The 16,126-nt window shown below is 52.3% G+C and overlaps 1 protein-coding gene across 13 annotated transcripts in view; it reads right to left on the reverse strand.

Annotated features, from left to right (window-relative positions):
* Nucleotides 1-16,126, reverse strand: part of TMEM229B (transmembrane protein 229B) — a 55,128-nt gene that overhangs the window by 19,431 nt on the left and 19,571 nt on the right. For 10 of the 13 annotated variants that reach the window (XR_004967713.1, XM_036310511.1, XM_036310439.1 and 7 more), the window contains one exon: nucleotides 8,176-8,357. Coding sequence is in view for 1 of the 13 variants with exons in the window: in XM_036310495.1 (XP_036166388.1) it covers nucleotides 3,003-3,029 (27 nt within the window). In the remaining 12 variants the exon portion in view is untranslated. Of the gene's footprint in view, nucleotides 1-825; nucleotides 1,760-3,002; nucleotides 3,102-3,149; nucleotides 4,883-8,175; nucleotides 8,358-16,126 lie in introns of those variants that run through there. The other 3 variants (XR_004967714.1, XM_036310518.1, XM_036310495.1) reach the window with 3 other exon arrangements.

The raw sequence follows: 16,126 nt of genomic DNA on the forward strand, positions 1-16,126 counted from the left end.
TGCGAGTAAGGACCTTGTCCAGCACTGTATATCCCGTGCCTGGCACACAGTCAGCATTCCACACAAGAACAAAGACATTTCTTATCAGTTAGCAACCATCACAGAACAAGTCATCCCAAAACTCAGAGGCTTAAATCTACTCTCATGTAAATCTGCAGCTCACGTGTCCATGGGTTGGCAGATCTTGGGACTCAAGACTTCCATCGTAAGACTGCGAGTCCTCTGGAGGCTCGGTCCTCTTTGGCTGCGGTGACTCTCTTACACTTGTTTCTCATCCTCCTCCTGGGCCCAGGGGACTACCCCCAGCATGTTCTTCTCAGGACAAGGACAAAGGCACAGGAGCGACAAGGCCAATGGCACCAGCACTTTTCAAGACTTTGGTTAAGCCCAGCCCATGTAGCTCAGTGGTTGAGCGTCAACCCAAGAACCAGGAATGTAAAGATCCAAGATAGAATCGATTGAGCTCACAACCCAGTTGATTCTTGGTCAGGGCACATGGCTGGGTTGCAGGCTCAGTCCCCAGTAGGGGGTGTGCAGGAGATAGCCAATCAATGATTCTCTCTCATCATTGATGACTCTATCTCTCTCTCCTCTCCCTTAATTTTAAAAAGTCTATTGAAAAAAGATACTAATTAAAAAAAAAAAAAAGGTTGGCCCTAGCCAATTTGGCTCAATGGATAGAGTGCCTGCCTGCGGACTGAAGGGTCCCAGGTTCCATTCCGGTCAAGGGCACATGCCCAGGTTTCGGCTCGATCCCCAGTGGGGGGCGTGCAGGAGGCAGCCGATCGATGATTCTCTCTCATCATTGATGTTTCTACCTATCTTTCCCTCACCCTTCCCCTCTGAAATCAATAAAAATATATTAAATAAATAAATAAATAAATAAATAAATAAATACGGGTTAAGTCACGCCCACTAACATCTTGTTGGCCGACACAAGTCACATGGCAAAGCACCGAGTCAGCTATTAACACCTGTCCTTTCTACCTCTTAAATATTTCTGAAACCCATCTTCTTCTCTTCATTCCGCTTTCTCATTGCTGCTGCTCTGGTTTAGGCCTTTGTCATCTCTCACCTGGATGACTCCAATCATCTCCTCGCCTCCTTTCCAATTCACTCATCACACGATGAAAGAGTGTGTACAAACAGCAATCTTTCCAAAATGCAAATCCAATGTTTATCCCCATTTAACAGCGGTTCTCAACCTGTGGGTGGCGACCCCTTTGGGGGTCGAATGACCCTTTCACAGGGGTCGCCTAAGACCATCGGAAAACACATATATAATTACATATTGTTTTTGTGATTAATCACTATGCTTTAATTATGTTCAATTTGTAACAATGAAATTGGGGGTCAACACAACGTGAGGAACTGTATTAAAGGGTTGCGACATTAGGAAGGTTGAGAACCACTGCCATTTAACCACTAGTGGATCTTTAACGTAAGGCCCAAACCCCTGGGGATGGCTGGCAAAGTCTTTAGTGACACCCCCCCTTGCCTCAGATTCTGTCTCAGGTCTTTACATTGCTGTTTTTGCTACCTGGGGTGCCCTTCCCACCTGCAACCTCTACCCCCATCCCCACCACAGCCTTCAAGATCCAGCTCCTCCGGGAAGACTTCCCTAAGCGCCTCCAGCACCAGAGCTGCCCACTGCCCTGCTGTCCCCTCTGCAGCAGGTCGCGTCTGTGACGCCACTTCACACTCAGCGTTGCCAGAACGCGCCTGGAGCCGGCACGAGTAGCCGCTTGATGAATGTTTCCTACAATGTTAAGAGAAAAAGCCGGATTCAAAACTGAATAGTTAATATAATTTTGATTTGGCAAAGGCACACACACGTGTAAATATACGAAGAATTTCGCCACAATCACCTCTGGATGGTGTGATATAAGTGACCTTTGCTTCCTTCTTTGTAGTTTTCTGGACTGACTAAAAAATATTTCCAACAAAAATGCATAACTTTTATAAAAATACATTTTATCTTAAAAATTGTTACATGAGCCCTAACCTCTTTGGCTCAGCGGATAGAGCGTTGGCCTGCAGACTGCAGGGTCCCAGGTTCGATTCCAGTCAAGGGCATGTACCTTGGTTGCGGGCACATCCCCAGTAGAGGGTGTGCAGGAGGCAGCTGATCGATGTTTCTCTTTCATCGATGTTTCTAACTCTCTATCCCTCTCCCTTTCTCTCTGTAAAAAAAAAATCAATAAAATGTATTTTTAAAAAATACTGAGAACTCTAATTTAAAAAAAAAATTGTTACATGAATATGTATTACTCATCTTTGTGCCTTGTATGGAGAAAATGCTCAATAAATCTGCCAGGCAAATGAACCTGAACGCATGTGAAATTAACACAGGTTCTTCCCTCCTGAGCCATTCCCAACAACAAACTGTGACTCACAGTTTTGAATCAGGTGTGGTGGTTAAGCGCAGGACTTCCGCATCCTCCCCACCTGGGTTTGCTCCTGGCTGACACCCTCCACCTGCAGGATCTTACATGACTTCCCCCTGCCTCAGTTTCCCTAAGAAGAACTATCCCTGAGGGTTACTGTGTGGATAAATGAGCAAACACACTACTAAGAATACAGCCAACACTCAAGAAAGAAAGGGTGGCTATCGTTTCTGGCACAGAGCCAGGCTTGCTGGTCAGCTTCTCCTACTTTGAGTGCCCCCGTCCCCCTGAGACAGGGTCATCCGGCCCCGGCCCTCACTAGGGCCGGGCAGCCTCCTTTGCCAAGCAGGTCAGGCCTTTATCTCCACCCAGAGCACCAACCTGGCAGTCAAATACCCCTGTGAAAACAACCGCACAAACGGCCGCAGGGAGAGCACATTCCGCGTGGGGGGGGGGGGGGTCGAGGGTCGGGGGTCGGGTGTCCAGGACCAGCGCTCTGAAGGCCAGGCTGGAGAAAGGGGCACAGCTTCTCACACCCCCGTTTTATCCTGAGCTCTCAACAGACCACTGTCTCCCGCCCCACTCGCGCCTCTGAACTCAGGTCTGTCCACCCACCTGCACTTGAACCCCAGGCTCCTCCATCCCACAGGATCCGGGAAGGGGCTTCCTACTCAGCCAAGCACACGGCTACGGTCACCGCTCAAGTCGGCTCCCACCTGGTGCTGATTTTTAAATCCTGCTCGCTTTGCCGGTTGGTCTCACCTTTTGGGACAGCCAAGAATGCGCTCCCGGCCGGTAACAAATCAGAGGCTCCAGTGGCCCCCGGAGCAGGCGGCTTGGAAGCCTTACGAGCAGAAGCAAGAATAAAGAGAGAGAGAGCTGTCACAGGGAGAGAGAGGGCAAGCCGCTGAACAGAAGAAAGGACGAGGGAGAGAACGGGGCGCCAGACGCCTGGGTTCTGTTTCTGGAATCTTCTGTGCCTGAAAGAACGGGGGTAGGTGGAGGGGAAGCATATCTAAGCAAGGCCAGACCGCATCTGAGGTGTCGTGCCAGAGAACTCGCCTGGTTCATGCAAGATAAATGGGAGAACCCGGAAGTCCTGGCTGGGGCCAGGAGATGGGGGTGAAGACAGGGAACCTCGAGGTAAGACAGTGTCGTCAGCTGGGATGGGACAGACACTAAGGTTAGAGGCAGGCAGTGTCTCGGGTGGACTTTCAGAACTCCACTCCCCAAACCCATGTCTAATAACCACAGGTGCCGTTGCTTCCCCTGAGCTCGCCCACCCTCGGCTAGGTCCAACAGGTGCCTATCCCTGCCTGGCCTCCACCCACCTGAGCCCTTTGCCCCGGCCCCTTCCCGTACCTCCTCGCTCGGCCCTGGGATCGGAGCCCCGGGGAGAAACGGATCCGGAAGAGCCCGCAGCGCACTGAGCACGCTGGATGCTGGCCGCTTTCTCCTGGTGACAAACACACCGTCCTGAGAACCAGGACACAAAAATGGAACAGCCCGGGCCAGAACGTTTAGGGTGGAGTGAAGAGGAGAGTGTGGGCCAGACTGAAGGCAGGAAAAAAGTGTGGACAGTCTCACAAGAGGGGTTTGGGGGAACAGCACTCGAGTAAGTACAAGTGTCGATGAAACTCCTCAAACCTGTTGGTCAATGGGGCTGGGAACACTGAGTTCCAGCAAAGGGCCAGGGCTCACGGACTTTCCCGGCAGCACACGGCTCCTCCAAGGACGGGTGACGGGAGGGGAGAGGGCTGCCTCCAGAGCCCTGCTCCCGAGGACGGTCTCCCCGCTGCTCTCGGGGCCTGCTGAGCCATTCCTCAGGGCGCCGGAGAGCAAAGCCAGCAGTTGAGAGGAGCGAAGAGAATGCACAAAAGCCCAAGGCAGGCTGGAAGCAAAACCAGATGAGATGACTGTCCTCGGTTTTGCAAAAAACTCCCATCTTGTTCCAGGAAGCTGAGGTGCCACACACAATGACTCAAGGTCCGAAGGAGCACCTTGTTAGAAAACTGGGCTTCCCCTCCATGTAGCCAGGCCAAGTAAGCCTTCCTCTTTCACCCCATCTACTTCCCAAATTTCACTCCCCATCCCCAGGTACACAGATCACTACAGTTTTACGCTCTGGGGAGATGCAGTGGGGCTCAGCCCTGAGGGCAAGACAGTGGGGGTGGGGCGTGAGTGACCGTGAGCCCAGGCCCCTGACAGAGCCTGTACTGCAGGTGAGTGGGATCCATGAGCTGCCCTTGCATCTGGGCATCTGGGTGCATCTTGAGCTTCCCCTGTGGTTATCAAGTTGCGGGGGAGGGGACAACATGAGCTTGCTTCCGGACCAGAAGGGAAGCAAGTGGGGAAAAACACCTGTGGTCACTGGCTGGCCCAGATGCCAGAGTTCCACCTCTCTTGCTATGGGCATCCCCTAGGAAAGTCCCCAAGGATGGTTCTCCCTCCACCTCTCAGTCACAATCTTCTATGTATATAAAAGGCTAATATGCAAAGTGTCCCCATGGGAGTTCGACCGGAGTTCTATCACTCGCTATGACATGCGCTGAGCACCAGAGGCCGGTGTGGAATGAAGAAAGGCCCCAGCCGGCGGCCAGCAGCTGGCAGCCAGGGAAGGGAGGCCCCGGCTGGCAGCTGGAAGGAAGGCCCTGGCCAGCAGCTGGAAGGCCCCAATCGACCCTGATCGCCAGCCAGGCCTAGAGACCCTACCCGTGCATGAATTTCATGCACCAGGCCTCTAGTAATATTAATAATCAGGCATTCTTCTCAGCACTTTCCATGTATTAACTCATATATTCTTCAAGCCCATTTTACAGATGGGGAAATTGAGGCAGAGAAAGACTAAATAATTAGCCTAAGTTCTTATAGCTGTACAAGGCAGAGGTGGGACTCGAGCCCAGCTCCAGAGCCTTTAGTCCCCTCAGCATACTGCACTGCTTGAAGCTGACTACAGGCTCCTCTGCCATTTTCCGAGTTTCTGCTTCTGGAAAGCTGGACGGTATATGGAGAGACACCAGGAAACAAGAAGGATATGAGATTTAAGGTAGATCATCAGTGAAGCTCAGAATGGGTGTCAGAGCTACCAAGGCTTTCAGACTGTTGTGGGAGGCCATGTTCTGTTCTGAGGCAGGATCTGCACAAAGGTCCTCCAGGGTTACAAGCTCCCCCTCTCAGGACCAGGGCAGCCACCTCTCAGGGCCTCAAGGCATGTGCCATTCAAAGATCCCCTACCAGGACACGCATTACCTGCAGCCTCCCCAACTCCCAGCTGCTGGGAATCTCAGATGGCCCAGCCCTGCCCGCCAGGAGCAATGGCCAACGCGCAGGCTGGCCAGGGAAGCCCTGTGCCTGGATCAACAGCAGCCAGTGTGTCAGGGGCAACCGCTCCACACAGGCCAGCAAGCAGGGGAGGGTCTCGGATGCTAAGCAAATCCCAGCGGGCAGGCGCAGGGGGGAAGTGGGCTTGAGGGACCGTCAGCCCTGACACAGAGGTTCTACAGGGCTCAAGCAACAAAGGGCACTGTGGATGGGCCTGTAGGCTGGGCACCCTGTGCATGGCTGGCAAGGCTCTCCCAGACCTCATGTGGCTGCCTCCCTGTCATTTTGGTCTCAGGTCCACCCCTCAGACCTCTGATCTCCGATCCAAAATCGCCTCCCTGTCACTCACATCACCCCATTTCATTTTCTTCACAGCACTCTCACAGTCTGATATTTTGCTACTTGTTCATTGTCTTACCCCTGCCCCCGACACACACACACACACACACACACACACACACACACACACACACACTTAGAGAAAAAGCTCCATCAGGATAGGGGCTCTGTCCAGTGCCTAGGACAGTGCCTGGCAACAAGACCCACTACTGCCTATAGAATGAATGAATAAATGAATGAATGAATGGGCCCAAGCAGGCACAGCCCCTTAAACATTGATTAGGGCAGATATAAACAGCTAGCCAGCTTAACCTTTCTATTCTCCTCTTTCTCCTGTTTTTAAAATTTCAATTTTATCATTTTAAAATATCTTTTTTATTTTTTCTGATTACAAATATAACATGCTCACAGTTGAAATTTAAACATTACAGAAAGGAACGACTTAGAAAGCAAAGTCCCCCATCAACCCCCATCGTAGAGAAAGTCACCATTAATGGTGGGTTGTGTATTCATCCAGATTAAATTTTGTTTTAAGAGAAAATCCAGGCATCTTAGGAGGAAAAGTCACTCATAATTCCACCAAACTAGCAGCCATTATCATTTCCTCTTTGCAATCTTTTCTCACAAGTTTATTTTACAAGTTACCCTAATGTACTTGTTCTGTAACCTGATATTAGCACTTCTTATATCATAAACTGTTTTTCCAAATTGGTGTGTTGCCTATGTGCTCATTATTATAATGGCTGTGTAATATTCCACAAGTAGAAAACTATAATTTTCTTAACACAGATGTTCAACAAAGGGAGAACAACTGTTTCCCATTTCCACTGTTACACCAACACCAAAGAAATATCTTCTTTTATGCCTGTAACAAAATAATTCAGCCCTTTTCTTCTCTGGAATGATCTGTTAATGAGTAATTCCAGGAGTGGGCTCACTGGACAGAGGGCACCACAGTTTTAAGGCCGGTGATGTAGACTGCTCTGGGGAGGTCTGTGTTATGTGGATGGGCCTGTCTCCTGACTGAGTCACCACATTCCCACAGCGGCCTCCATGGGCCTCTCTCCACCCCCCACGCCACTCCCACGGCCCAGGCACACTCACACACGCCGGCACAAAGCAACCCGATAGCATGCTTCCTGAAAGACCCTCCTAGCACAAACTGACTTTGCAAGCCCCAGCTCAGTGAAAACAGATTTTAGCCCTGAGTATACTCTCAGCTAGCAGTAGAGTCAAGCTCCACCTAAAGCTGAGAAATACCTGGTTACTCTCTTCCCTCCTGCAAGCTCCTCCGTGGAACCGAAGGCTCCGGCTCCCATGGACCAGCCCAGCTGCTCCTGAACGCTTGTCCATTCTGGTGTGCAAAAGCACCCCGTCTCCCTGCCCTGCCTTCCGGGGGGGGCTTTCTGCCTGCTGGTCCCTGGTCCCACACACAGAACAGCCTTCAGGCCTCTGGGGCTTGGAAATGCTGACAATGGTCATATTTAAAAGTATCACCCAGGAAAAGCCAGAGGCCAAGGCTGGGAAGAAAAGGCCACGTGAGGACAGGCGATGCTCCATAGTTGGGGGCCCCTCGCCCTACACGAAGCTTATCTGGACCGACGAGGAGACACAGGGTAATAGGACAAAAGCAGCAGACACCCCAATGGCCAGTTTTATGGCAGCTCAGGTGCCACAAATCCCTCACCTCCCAGTGCCCCAGATGCTCTACCCGAGTCACAGAAACTGACTGTGGCATCTGGGCAGAGTCCAAGTCCCAGGGGAGGCACAGTTCCTATTGACAGGAGTGGAGCCTACAGACAAGGAGGGTCTGGGAAGATGCGTCTCCCGGGTGCTGGGTGTCTCATGCCACTCACGTCGCCTCTGAGTCTGGCCTCGTTTTTAGAGGCATGACTCCAGCAAGGGACATGGCCTGACACTGCTGGACCCTGCCCGCCCATTCCCACCCTATTCTTCTCTGGGACTATTTCTTAATGCACAATTCCAGAAGGGGGCCCTGGACAGGAGTTACGGGGGCCCTGGCAGGCCCTGGGAGGGAACGCAGGCTCAGGCCAGGACTTCCTGACCTGGTTCCACCCTGCCGAGGCCGCGAGGGCTGCTCTCCCCGGGGAGCCTGTAACACACTCACTTATCACACCCTTCAGTGCGCAGCTCAGCACAGACATCAGGATCGCTGTCCAGGAGTGTCCTGGGTTCACCTTTGTCCTGGTGCCTGGTTGGGCGACCGTGCCATTCTCAGCAGCGTGGGCAAGCATTAGTCCCAGGGCTTAGCCGATCCTCAGCTAGTGGGCAGGTGGCTTCCATGTGTCCCTGGAAATGAAAGAGAAGATGTTCTTTAGCTTAAACTCTCCCCAGCTCCGAGCCACCGGGCCAGCCAGCCGAAGCAGCCCAAAGGCAAACACCCCAGGGCCCAGCTCCAGGCTCAGCACTAGACACTCGTCCTGCCCACACTGCCTGATCCCTTTCCTGGAACCAGCCACCTCCTCCAGGCTGGCCTGTCTGCTCAGGTCTGGTTAATCCAGCAACAAGAGCCCTGCATCCATCCCAAGTCATATCCCAAGTGGGGCCAGGACTCAGGACTTCCTTTACCACGAGGGAATGCGTGCTCCCACGTAAGTCAGAGAGCGGATATAATCTCACAATCCAGCTCCATTCTGGCTTAGCTTCAGCTTCTTACCTTCACCCTGTAGTGGGCACATCTGTTCCCAAAGGGGGGTCAAGAGCCCCTTGGAGTGTAGGCAATGTCAGATGCTGGTTTTAGCATTTAGGGAGTTACAACAACAAGCACACCATCAAAATAGGTGCTAACCCCTCTACCCACAATCCCACCACCCTAATACTTAGTTCATTCTATTATTTTGTCATTATTGTTGTAGAGGCCTTCATATTAACATCTGCAACTGACAACAGCTGCTGTAACTCTAACTTGACAACGTCCCTGGCCATCTACGTTTCCAATAGATCCCTAGGACTTGACCGTTTGATAGAGATTCCCAGGTTTTTTGTTTTAATATGAAGGTGCTGAAGCTTCCCTGAGAACCCCTTAAACCAGGGGTCCTCAAACTTTTTAAACAGGGGGCCAGTTCACTGTCCCTCAGACCGTTGGAGGGCCGGACTATAGTTTAAAAAAAACTATGAACAAATTCCTATGCACACTGCACATATCTTATTTTGAAGTAAAAAAAAAAAAAACAACGGGAACAAATACAATATTTGTATTTGCATGTGGCCCACGGGCCGTAGTTTGAGGACCCCTGCCTTAAACGACAGCACCATCGGCACAAGTCCAAGGACAGGTGCGGCACGGCCTATGGAAGGAGGCACTAGCCACTCGGAAGCGGACAAGAATAATATGACTGCGGAGGGGGAGAGCAGAGGACAGCTAGCGTCATCCCCCCTGGATGGCCAAACAGGGTGGGCCACAGTGGGCTACCCCCTGCTGACACCTACGGTCACCTTCCCCCTGCCCCATCCCAGGCCCTATGAGCAGAGGTGTCTCAGGCCTTTGCTCCCTAAGCTGGCAACTTGCAAGAAGTGACAGGGCAGGAGTTGGGGACCTGAAATCCATTGTGTGCACCTGTGCTGGTGGGTGGAGATGGTGTGCACCCCTGGGTCTCTCCCCTGCACTGAGAAATGAAGGGCAGAGGCTGTGCTGGGCACTGGGCTCCTGGGCTCTGCCTCTGTCCCTCCCAGCTCCTCCACAGACAGGAGCCTCCAACCCTGTCCCACCCCTCAGCCTCCTACCCGCTCCCTGCCTGCCTGATGGTGGGCAAGAGGTTACCAAGGCACATACCTATCCCCTCGAGGAAGGGCTTTAATGGGGCATATTCGACACCCCAGCACCACCATGACCCTGTGCCTGGGGAGTTCGATGCCACCCCTGAGTATGGGCACTTCCCCTTCCCTGGGCCCTAAGCAGGCCACATCCACCGCACAAGTCGAAACCAAAACAGAAACAGGAACCAAAGCCCACATCCTGGCAGCAGAGCCTGCTGGTCGCTGCAGTCAGCCCTGGGAGCCCAGCCCACTGCGGGCTGAGGTTATACCCTGGCAGATGAAGCCGAGGCAGTCAGAGCAGGACACCTCCTGCTTCCTAGTCTTCCCCAGGGAGCTGGTGGGGGCTGGATGAGGAGGTGATGGTATAGTGTGTGTGTGTGGGGGGGGGGGGTCCCAGCCCCCTCCAGCACTTCCTGCCCCTTCGAGTAGGTCCCAGGGGCACAGGGCATTAGGCTCCTCTGTGGGTGCATGGCCTGAACCCGTTGATAGAGTACATGAATGTGTGAGGAGCTCTGAAAACAACGAACATGTGTGTAGAACTTAGACTTTTTGGAGTAAATCATTTCTCATGATTTCGCTGAGACTCCTGCAGGGAGGGCAGGAATTATCACCCCTCACTCCCATTTTAGAGATGGCAACACTGAGTCTCAGGATATTAAGAAATTAGGCCAAATCCACACATTTGATTCAAACCCTGGTCCTCAGGTTCTAGAGCAGGGGTGGGCAAACTTTTTGACTCGAGGGCCACAATGGGTTCTTAAACTGGACCGGAGGGCCGGGACAAAAGCATGGATGGAGTGTTTGTGTGAACTAATATAAATTCAAAGTAAACATCATTACATAAAAGGGTACGGTCTTTTTTTTTTTTTAGTTTTATTCATTTCAAACGGGCCGGATCCGGCCCGTGAGCCGTAGTTTGCCCACGGCTGGTCTAGAGTCACCCCTCTCCCCTTGCAGCAGGCCTTCAAAATGCTTTCGATCCAATCCCACTCTTAAGGCACATGTCTGCGCTTCGTTAAGTGTCACCTACTTAGTCCATTCTGTAAGCTTCATATTTCTAAACAAACAGCGAGTCTGTCCATGCAGTGTTTCCCTGGACAGGCCAGGCGCTGGCTGCTAGGAGCCAGAAGAGCAGAGACCCCCACACAGTTTCCAGCCTCTCTACCTGCCTCCTCCACAGCCCACCGCACCCACTCCTCCTCCAAGACCCTGCTCCCACCTCAGCCCTTTGACGATGATGCCATCTTCCCACAGTCCCCCATCACCAATGTCCCCACAGGCCCTTGAACATCCTTCTGTTGAAACGTAATTTTCCAGACCGTTGAATCTCAGAGGGAAGGCAGGGGTGGGTGGAAAGAGATCAACCCAAGGATGTGTATGCATATGTGCATAACCCATGGACACAGACAGTAGGGTGGTGAAGGCCTGGGGCAGGGGACGGGGCAGACTAGAAGGGGTCAATGGGGGAAGGAGGGGGGCATATGTAATATTTCAACAATAAATATTTAAATTAAAAAATAAATGTAAAACAAGAAACACTGCTCCATCTTTAAAATCATTATGTGTCCGTTTCCTCCTCCACAGAATGAATTCCGAGACCATGAAATGTCTGTTTGATGGCTAGACACACGAGGAAGAGAAGGGCCCAGCTAAATTCTTGGGGGGATTGCACCATCCAGTGTTATTCACCAAACACAGTGATGGCTGGGGAGCTCCTCTCATTTCCAGGCTATCAGCACGGAAGGGCTTTCTCTGGAGATGAGGGAAGAAAGAAGGATGCTCATGCCCCTTTCTCCCACTTCCAAGAGTCATCACGTGGGCAGAGCGGTGTGGATAGACGAGGTGGGTGCCTTGGGTCTAGACCAGGGGTGGGCAAACTTTTTGACTCGAGGGCCACAATGGGTTCTTAAACTGGACTGGAGGGCCGGAACAAAAGCATGGATGGAGTGTTTGTGTGAACTAATATAAATTCAAAGTAAACATCATTACATAAAAGGGTACGGTCTTTTTTTTTTTTAGTTTTATTCATTTCAAACGGGCCGGATCCGGCCCGCGGGCCGTAGTTTGCCCACGGCTGGTCTAGACAATCCAGAAGACATGTCACATGAGAAAGCTAGGGCGGGATTGGCGCGTCCCAGGCATCCCCAGGGACAGTGCAGGCTCCAAGCTCAGGGTCAGGCCAGAGAGGGACAATGCCTGTTCTGTTATTTCTACAAGGTGCTGGCCCTCTCAAAAGGCACATCCAGTTTTCACGCAAGTGGGATTCATTTCCCAAAGAGGTTTACCCAGCGGCTGCCGGCAGGAAATGCCCTCTGCACCATTCTCTCTCCTCCCTGTAACTATGCAGGGTAAGCTGGGTTTTCAGGATTCAATCTCTGCTTCTCTGACGGGAACCTAAAAAACAAATCTAGCCCTGGCTGGTTTGGTTCGGTGGTTAGAGTGTCGGCCCTCTGACTGAAGGGTCGAGGGTTCGATTTCTGATCAAGGGCAGGTACCTCGGTGGCAGGCTCGATCCCCAGGGCCCGGTTGGGGCAAATGCAGGAGGCAACCAATCGATGTGTCTCTCTCACATCCTCTCATCCACTCCCTCTAAAAAAAACCAATGGGAAAATATCGTCGGGTGAGGATGAAACAAACAAAAGCAAGAAACAAAAAACCAACAACAAATCTACCCCAACTCACCGCCCACATCTAAATGGCCCAGAACCTGAGACTGGAGCCAGGAAGCACACTACCCCTCTGTCTCTCCCACTCTCCTCTTCCTTAACTCTCCCCCAATCTACTTCACCGCAGGTTCCCACGAAGGAAAGAGAAGCTGCCCCAAAGCGCCATTGCGAGCCCTCTGGTCACTCAAGTCCTCCCCGCTCTTCCCCTGGGACACAGAGCGAGCGCTTGTACTTGTCCTGCAGGAAGACAGCCCCGAACACAGGTGGATTTGGCAACTCCCCAAACCAAGGAGGGACCACACACAGCTACAGATATAACTGGAGTTCCAATCCCCCTGGGGAGCGAGGAGGCCCAGGCCCTGGGACCTGACTGGCATAGGCAAGGGGGGTGAAGACGGGATGGACTCCACCTGACCTTGCCTTCTACTCTGGGCCCGCTCCCGGGTTGGCCGGACATCTTGCCACCCTGCCTTCTGTCTCACTTGGAGGCCACCTGTCCTCTCTTCCTCCCCGCCTCCCCTCCAGGTCACTCTAACTTACATGGCCCTCCCATGTTCCCTCTGCATGAACCCTGACAGCCCAGTCCCTATACCTCAGAGGGTGGTCTCTGGCCCCAGGTCCCTCTCCTGTCCCCCCGACCCACCCCCCGCCCGACTCCTGGCACTGGGTAACTGCTGCTTGCTGCCTGAAAGGCTGGACAGCTGCTGGGCTCTCTAATTAGCTGCCTGGCCGCCGTCCCAGGGCGAGGCATGTGTTACTGTAAAGAGCTGCCTCGCCTCCCCTTCATCAGTAATCCCCTATGCAGCTCCCATCAGGTGGCAGCTGAAGGGCCCTGGAAATCCTTGTCACATGAGACCAGCAAGCCTCCTCCTGCCAGCCGTGGTCTCAGAGACACGCTGACAAAGTGACCAGACATTTATTTATCTGGTTCTCCCTACTGTCGTGTCCCCCACAGGTTACCCCACCACACCATGCCTTTGGGGCAATGGGGAACCACTCCCTCAATCGCCTCACCAGTGGAGGCAGAAAGAAGCCCAGTGGGTCTTTCAGCGGACATGCCAGGACCGCCTCAACAGCACGACACCAGTGCCCTACTTTCCACAGCTTTCTACAGCCAACTCACCCCAGAGACCTCCCCACAACCAGGAGCCCTGGTCCCAGAAGTCCTGTGGAGGCTGGTTATTTACTCGAGGTATTGTATCCCAGTGGTCAACAACATTTATTGAGACCCCATGAAGGCCAGGCCTGCACCCGGTGTGAACAGGACAATGTTCCTGCCCACTGGAGCGCAGGCTGGCGGGGAGACAGGCAGTAGGTACGCAGCCCATGCTTACTGTAATTTCTTTTTTTTTAAACCTTCACTTGAGAGAGAAATATCGATGTGATAGAAACACATCCATTGGTTGCCTCCTGCATGTGCCCTCACCAGGGCCCAGGCCAGGGGAGAAGCCTGCAACCAAGGTACGTGCCCTTGACCGGAATCAAACCTGGGACCCTTCAGTCCGCAGGCTGGCGCTCTGTCCACTGAATTGGCTAGAGCCATACTGTAATTTTCGATGTTGGGGCACAAAGAAGGGGAGAGGCCTGACAGGGGACAGAAAGAAACCGGATGTTAGAAAGCGCATCTTAGACTTCGGTAAGGCGGTAGCCTTTGGGCATAGATCAGAAAGATGAAAAGAGCTTTGGGAAAAGCATTCCAGGCAGAGGGGGAATAGTCAGTGAAAAGACCGAGGTAGGAGCAAGCTAAACAAGTATGAGAAACAGCAAGGCCAGAGTAGCTAGAATAGGTATAATTAAGCGGACAGACATGTCCTATCCCTTATAGCAAAAGTCTTCTCGCGGTTCCTGCAATGCCAGCTGGGCCAGGGCAAGACCCCCAGTTGCCAAGTGAACATGGCCAGTCAACGAAGATTCCCCCTGCAGGCAGGGGCTGGAAACTGTGGGTCCTAGTCAGCGATGCACCGTGTTTATCAACAAACGAAAGGAACATTGAGATCATATGACTGATGGCCTGTAATTTCTATCTGCTTCTGAACAAAAGAATTTAAGTAGCTTTACCAGGCCCTTTCTGGCCCGGGTGTTTCACTCTAACAAGAAAGTAAATGTTCCTTTTTACTCCAGCCAGTTTGTTGGGCTTTCTGTCACTTGCAATCAAGAAAATCTGGACCAACACAAGTGATTCCCCCTTTCTGGAACACACCTAGTTGGCACGAGGATCACGCATCTGAGCACCACCTGCTTACCTCCGCTGCTTCGAAAACCAGACGGTAAGGTGCAGAACGAGAAGACAGGTCAGACAAGGCGGGTCAATCTCAGCAAGGTGGTCGTAGCTTTGGGGGCTTCCCTTCTGGCTACTACCCCAACTTTGTCATGTCCTCTTGACTGGTAGAGAGGATAACTCACCTGACTCTTGCTAGCAACCCAGCACACCCTGACTATCTTCTGTAAACAGGATACATGAAAACTAGCAGCCTGGAGATAAGGCACAAGCCAAGAACAGGTAGTGCACAAATATATTATTTTTCTACAAACTCCAGAACTGCACTATTCCATGTGATAACCACTGCCTACAACTGGATATTTAAATTTTAATGAACTAAAAATGGGTAATATAAAAAATTCCTTCCTCAGCTGCACTAGCCACATTCAAGTGCTCAGCAGCTAAGTGTGGCTGGTGTCTGCCATACTGGACGGTGTAGAGATAGAGCACGTCCATCACCACTGGACTGCACTGCTCTAGGACTAAACAAGGGTGAGCAGGAGGCTGCCCAACACACAGACCTAAGGCTGAGCTCCATTTCCTTGCTCTTGGAAATCCTTCCCTTTTGAACAGACACCCCTGCCCTGCCTCTTCCTCAAGCTCAGGCCACGTTAACCAAGGCTGCCACTGTGAGATGGAGGGAGGGTCAACCCTTGTTCCATGAAAGTCACTGTCCACTGTCTGAGGAGTGACTTACCTCCAAGAGCCCAGGAGAGGGCCCTGCCTACTGGTGAATGGGGCCAGCCACTAGGTCTCTGGCTGTAACTCAGTCTAGGGATGCTGCTTGGAGTGTTAAGAACTCCACACCATTTATTGGGCATCTTCCATGTGCCAGGTCATCTCATTAGTCCCCTCCACACACAGGTCACCTCAGCACTCCCCTCCACAAGGCTATGAGGCAGACATTAACTCTGACTTTATTCAGGAGGCAAGAGAAGCTCAAAGAAGTCAATGGGAGGGCCAGCACTTTCCCCCCCTACATCACTCTTGAGATGGGGGTGTGTGGATGGAAACTAAGAGACTTAATTTACCTATGGCAACAGGCCACCCACAGTTGGCAATAGGTTCTCATGGCAGACAGTCATGTGAGCTGCGCCTTCCAGCCTCCTCCAGTCCACCCAGGGGCTTGGGAGAGCCGCCTTCCAAGGGTCTGCTCATGAAGGCCCAGGTACTGCAGACATCCCATCAGAACCCCAGGAAGGCCTAGCACAGATCAGCCTGGGACGGCGGTAGAGGGTCAGAACACAGACATTTATCCTGGGCAAAGCGGGGAGGGGCATGATCAAACTTCTGTCTTAGAAGGCAATCTGTTCCTCATCTCCACACCTGTGCTCTGGATAGCACATGACATACAGTAGAGACTCAGTATCCATGGG

Source organism: Myotis myotis, unplaced genomic scaffold (assembly GCF_014108235.1).
Source record: "Myotis myotis isolate mMyoMyo1 unplaced genomic scaffold, mMyoMyo1.p scaffold_m19_p_1, whole genome shotgun sequence".
NCBI classification, from domain to species: domain Eukaryota; kingdom Metazoa; phylum Chordata; class Mammalia; order Chiroptera; family Vespertilionidae; genus Myotis; species Myotis myotis.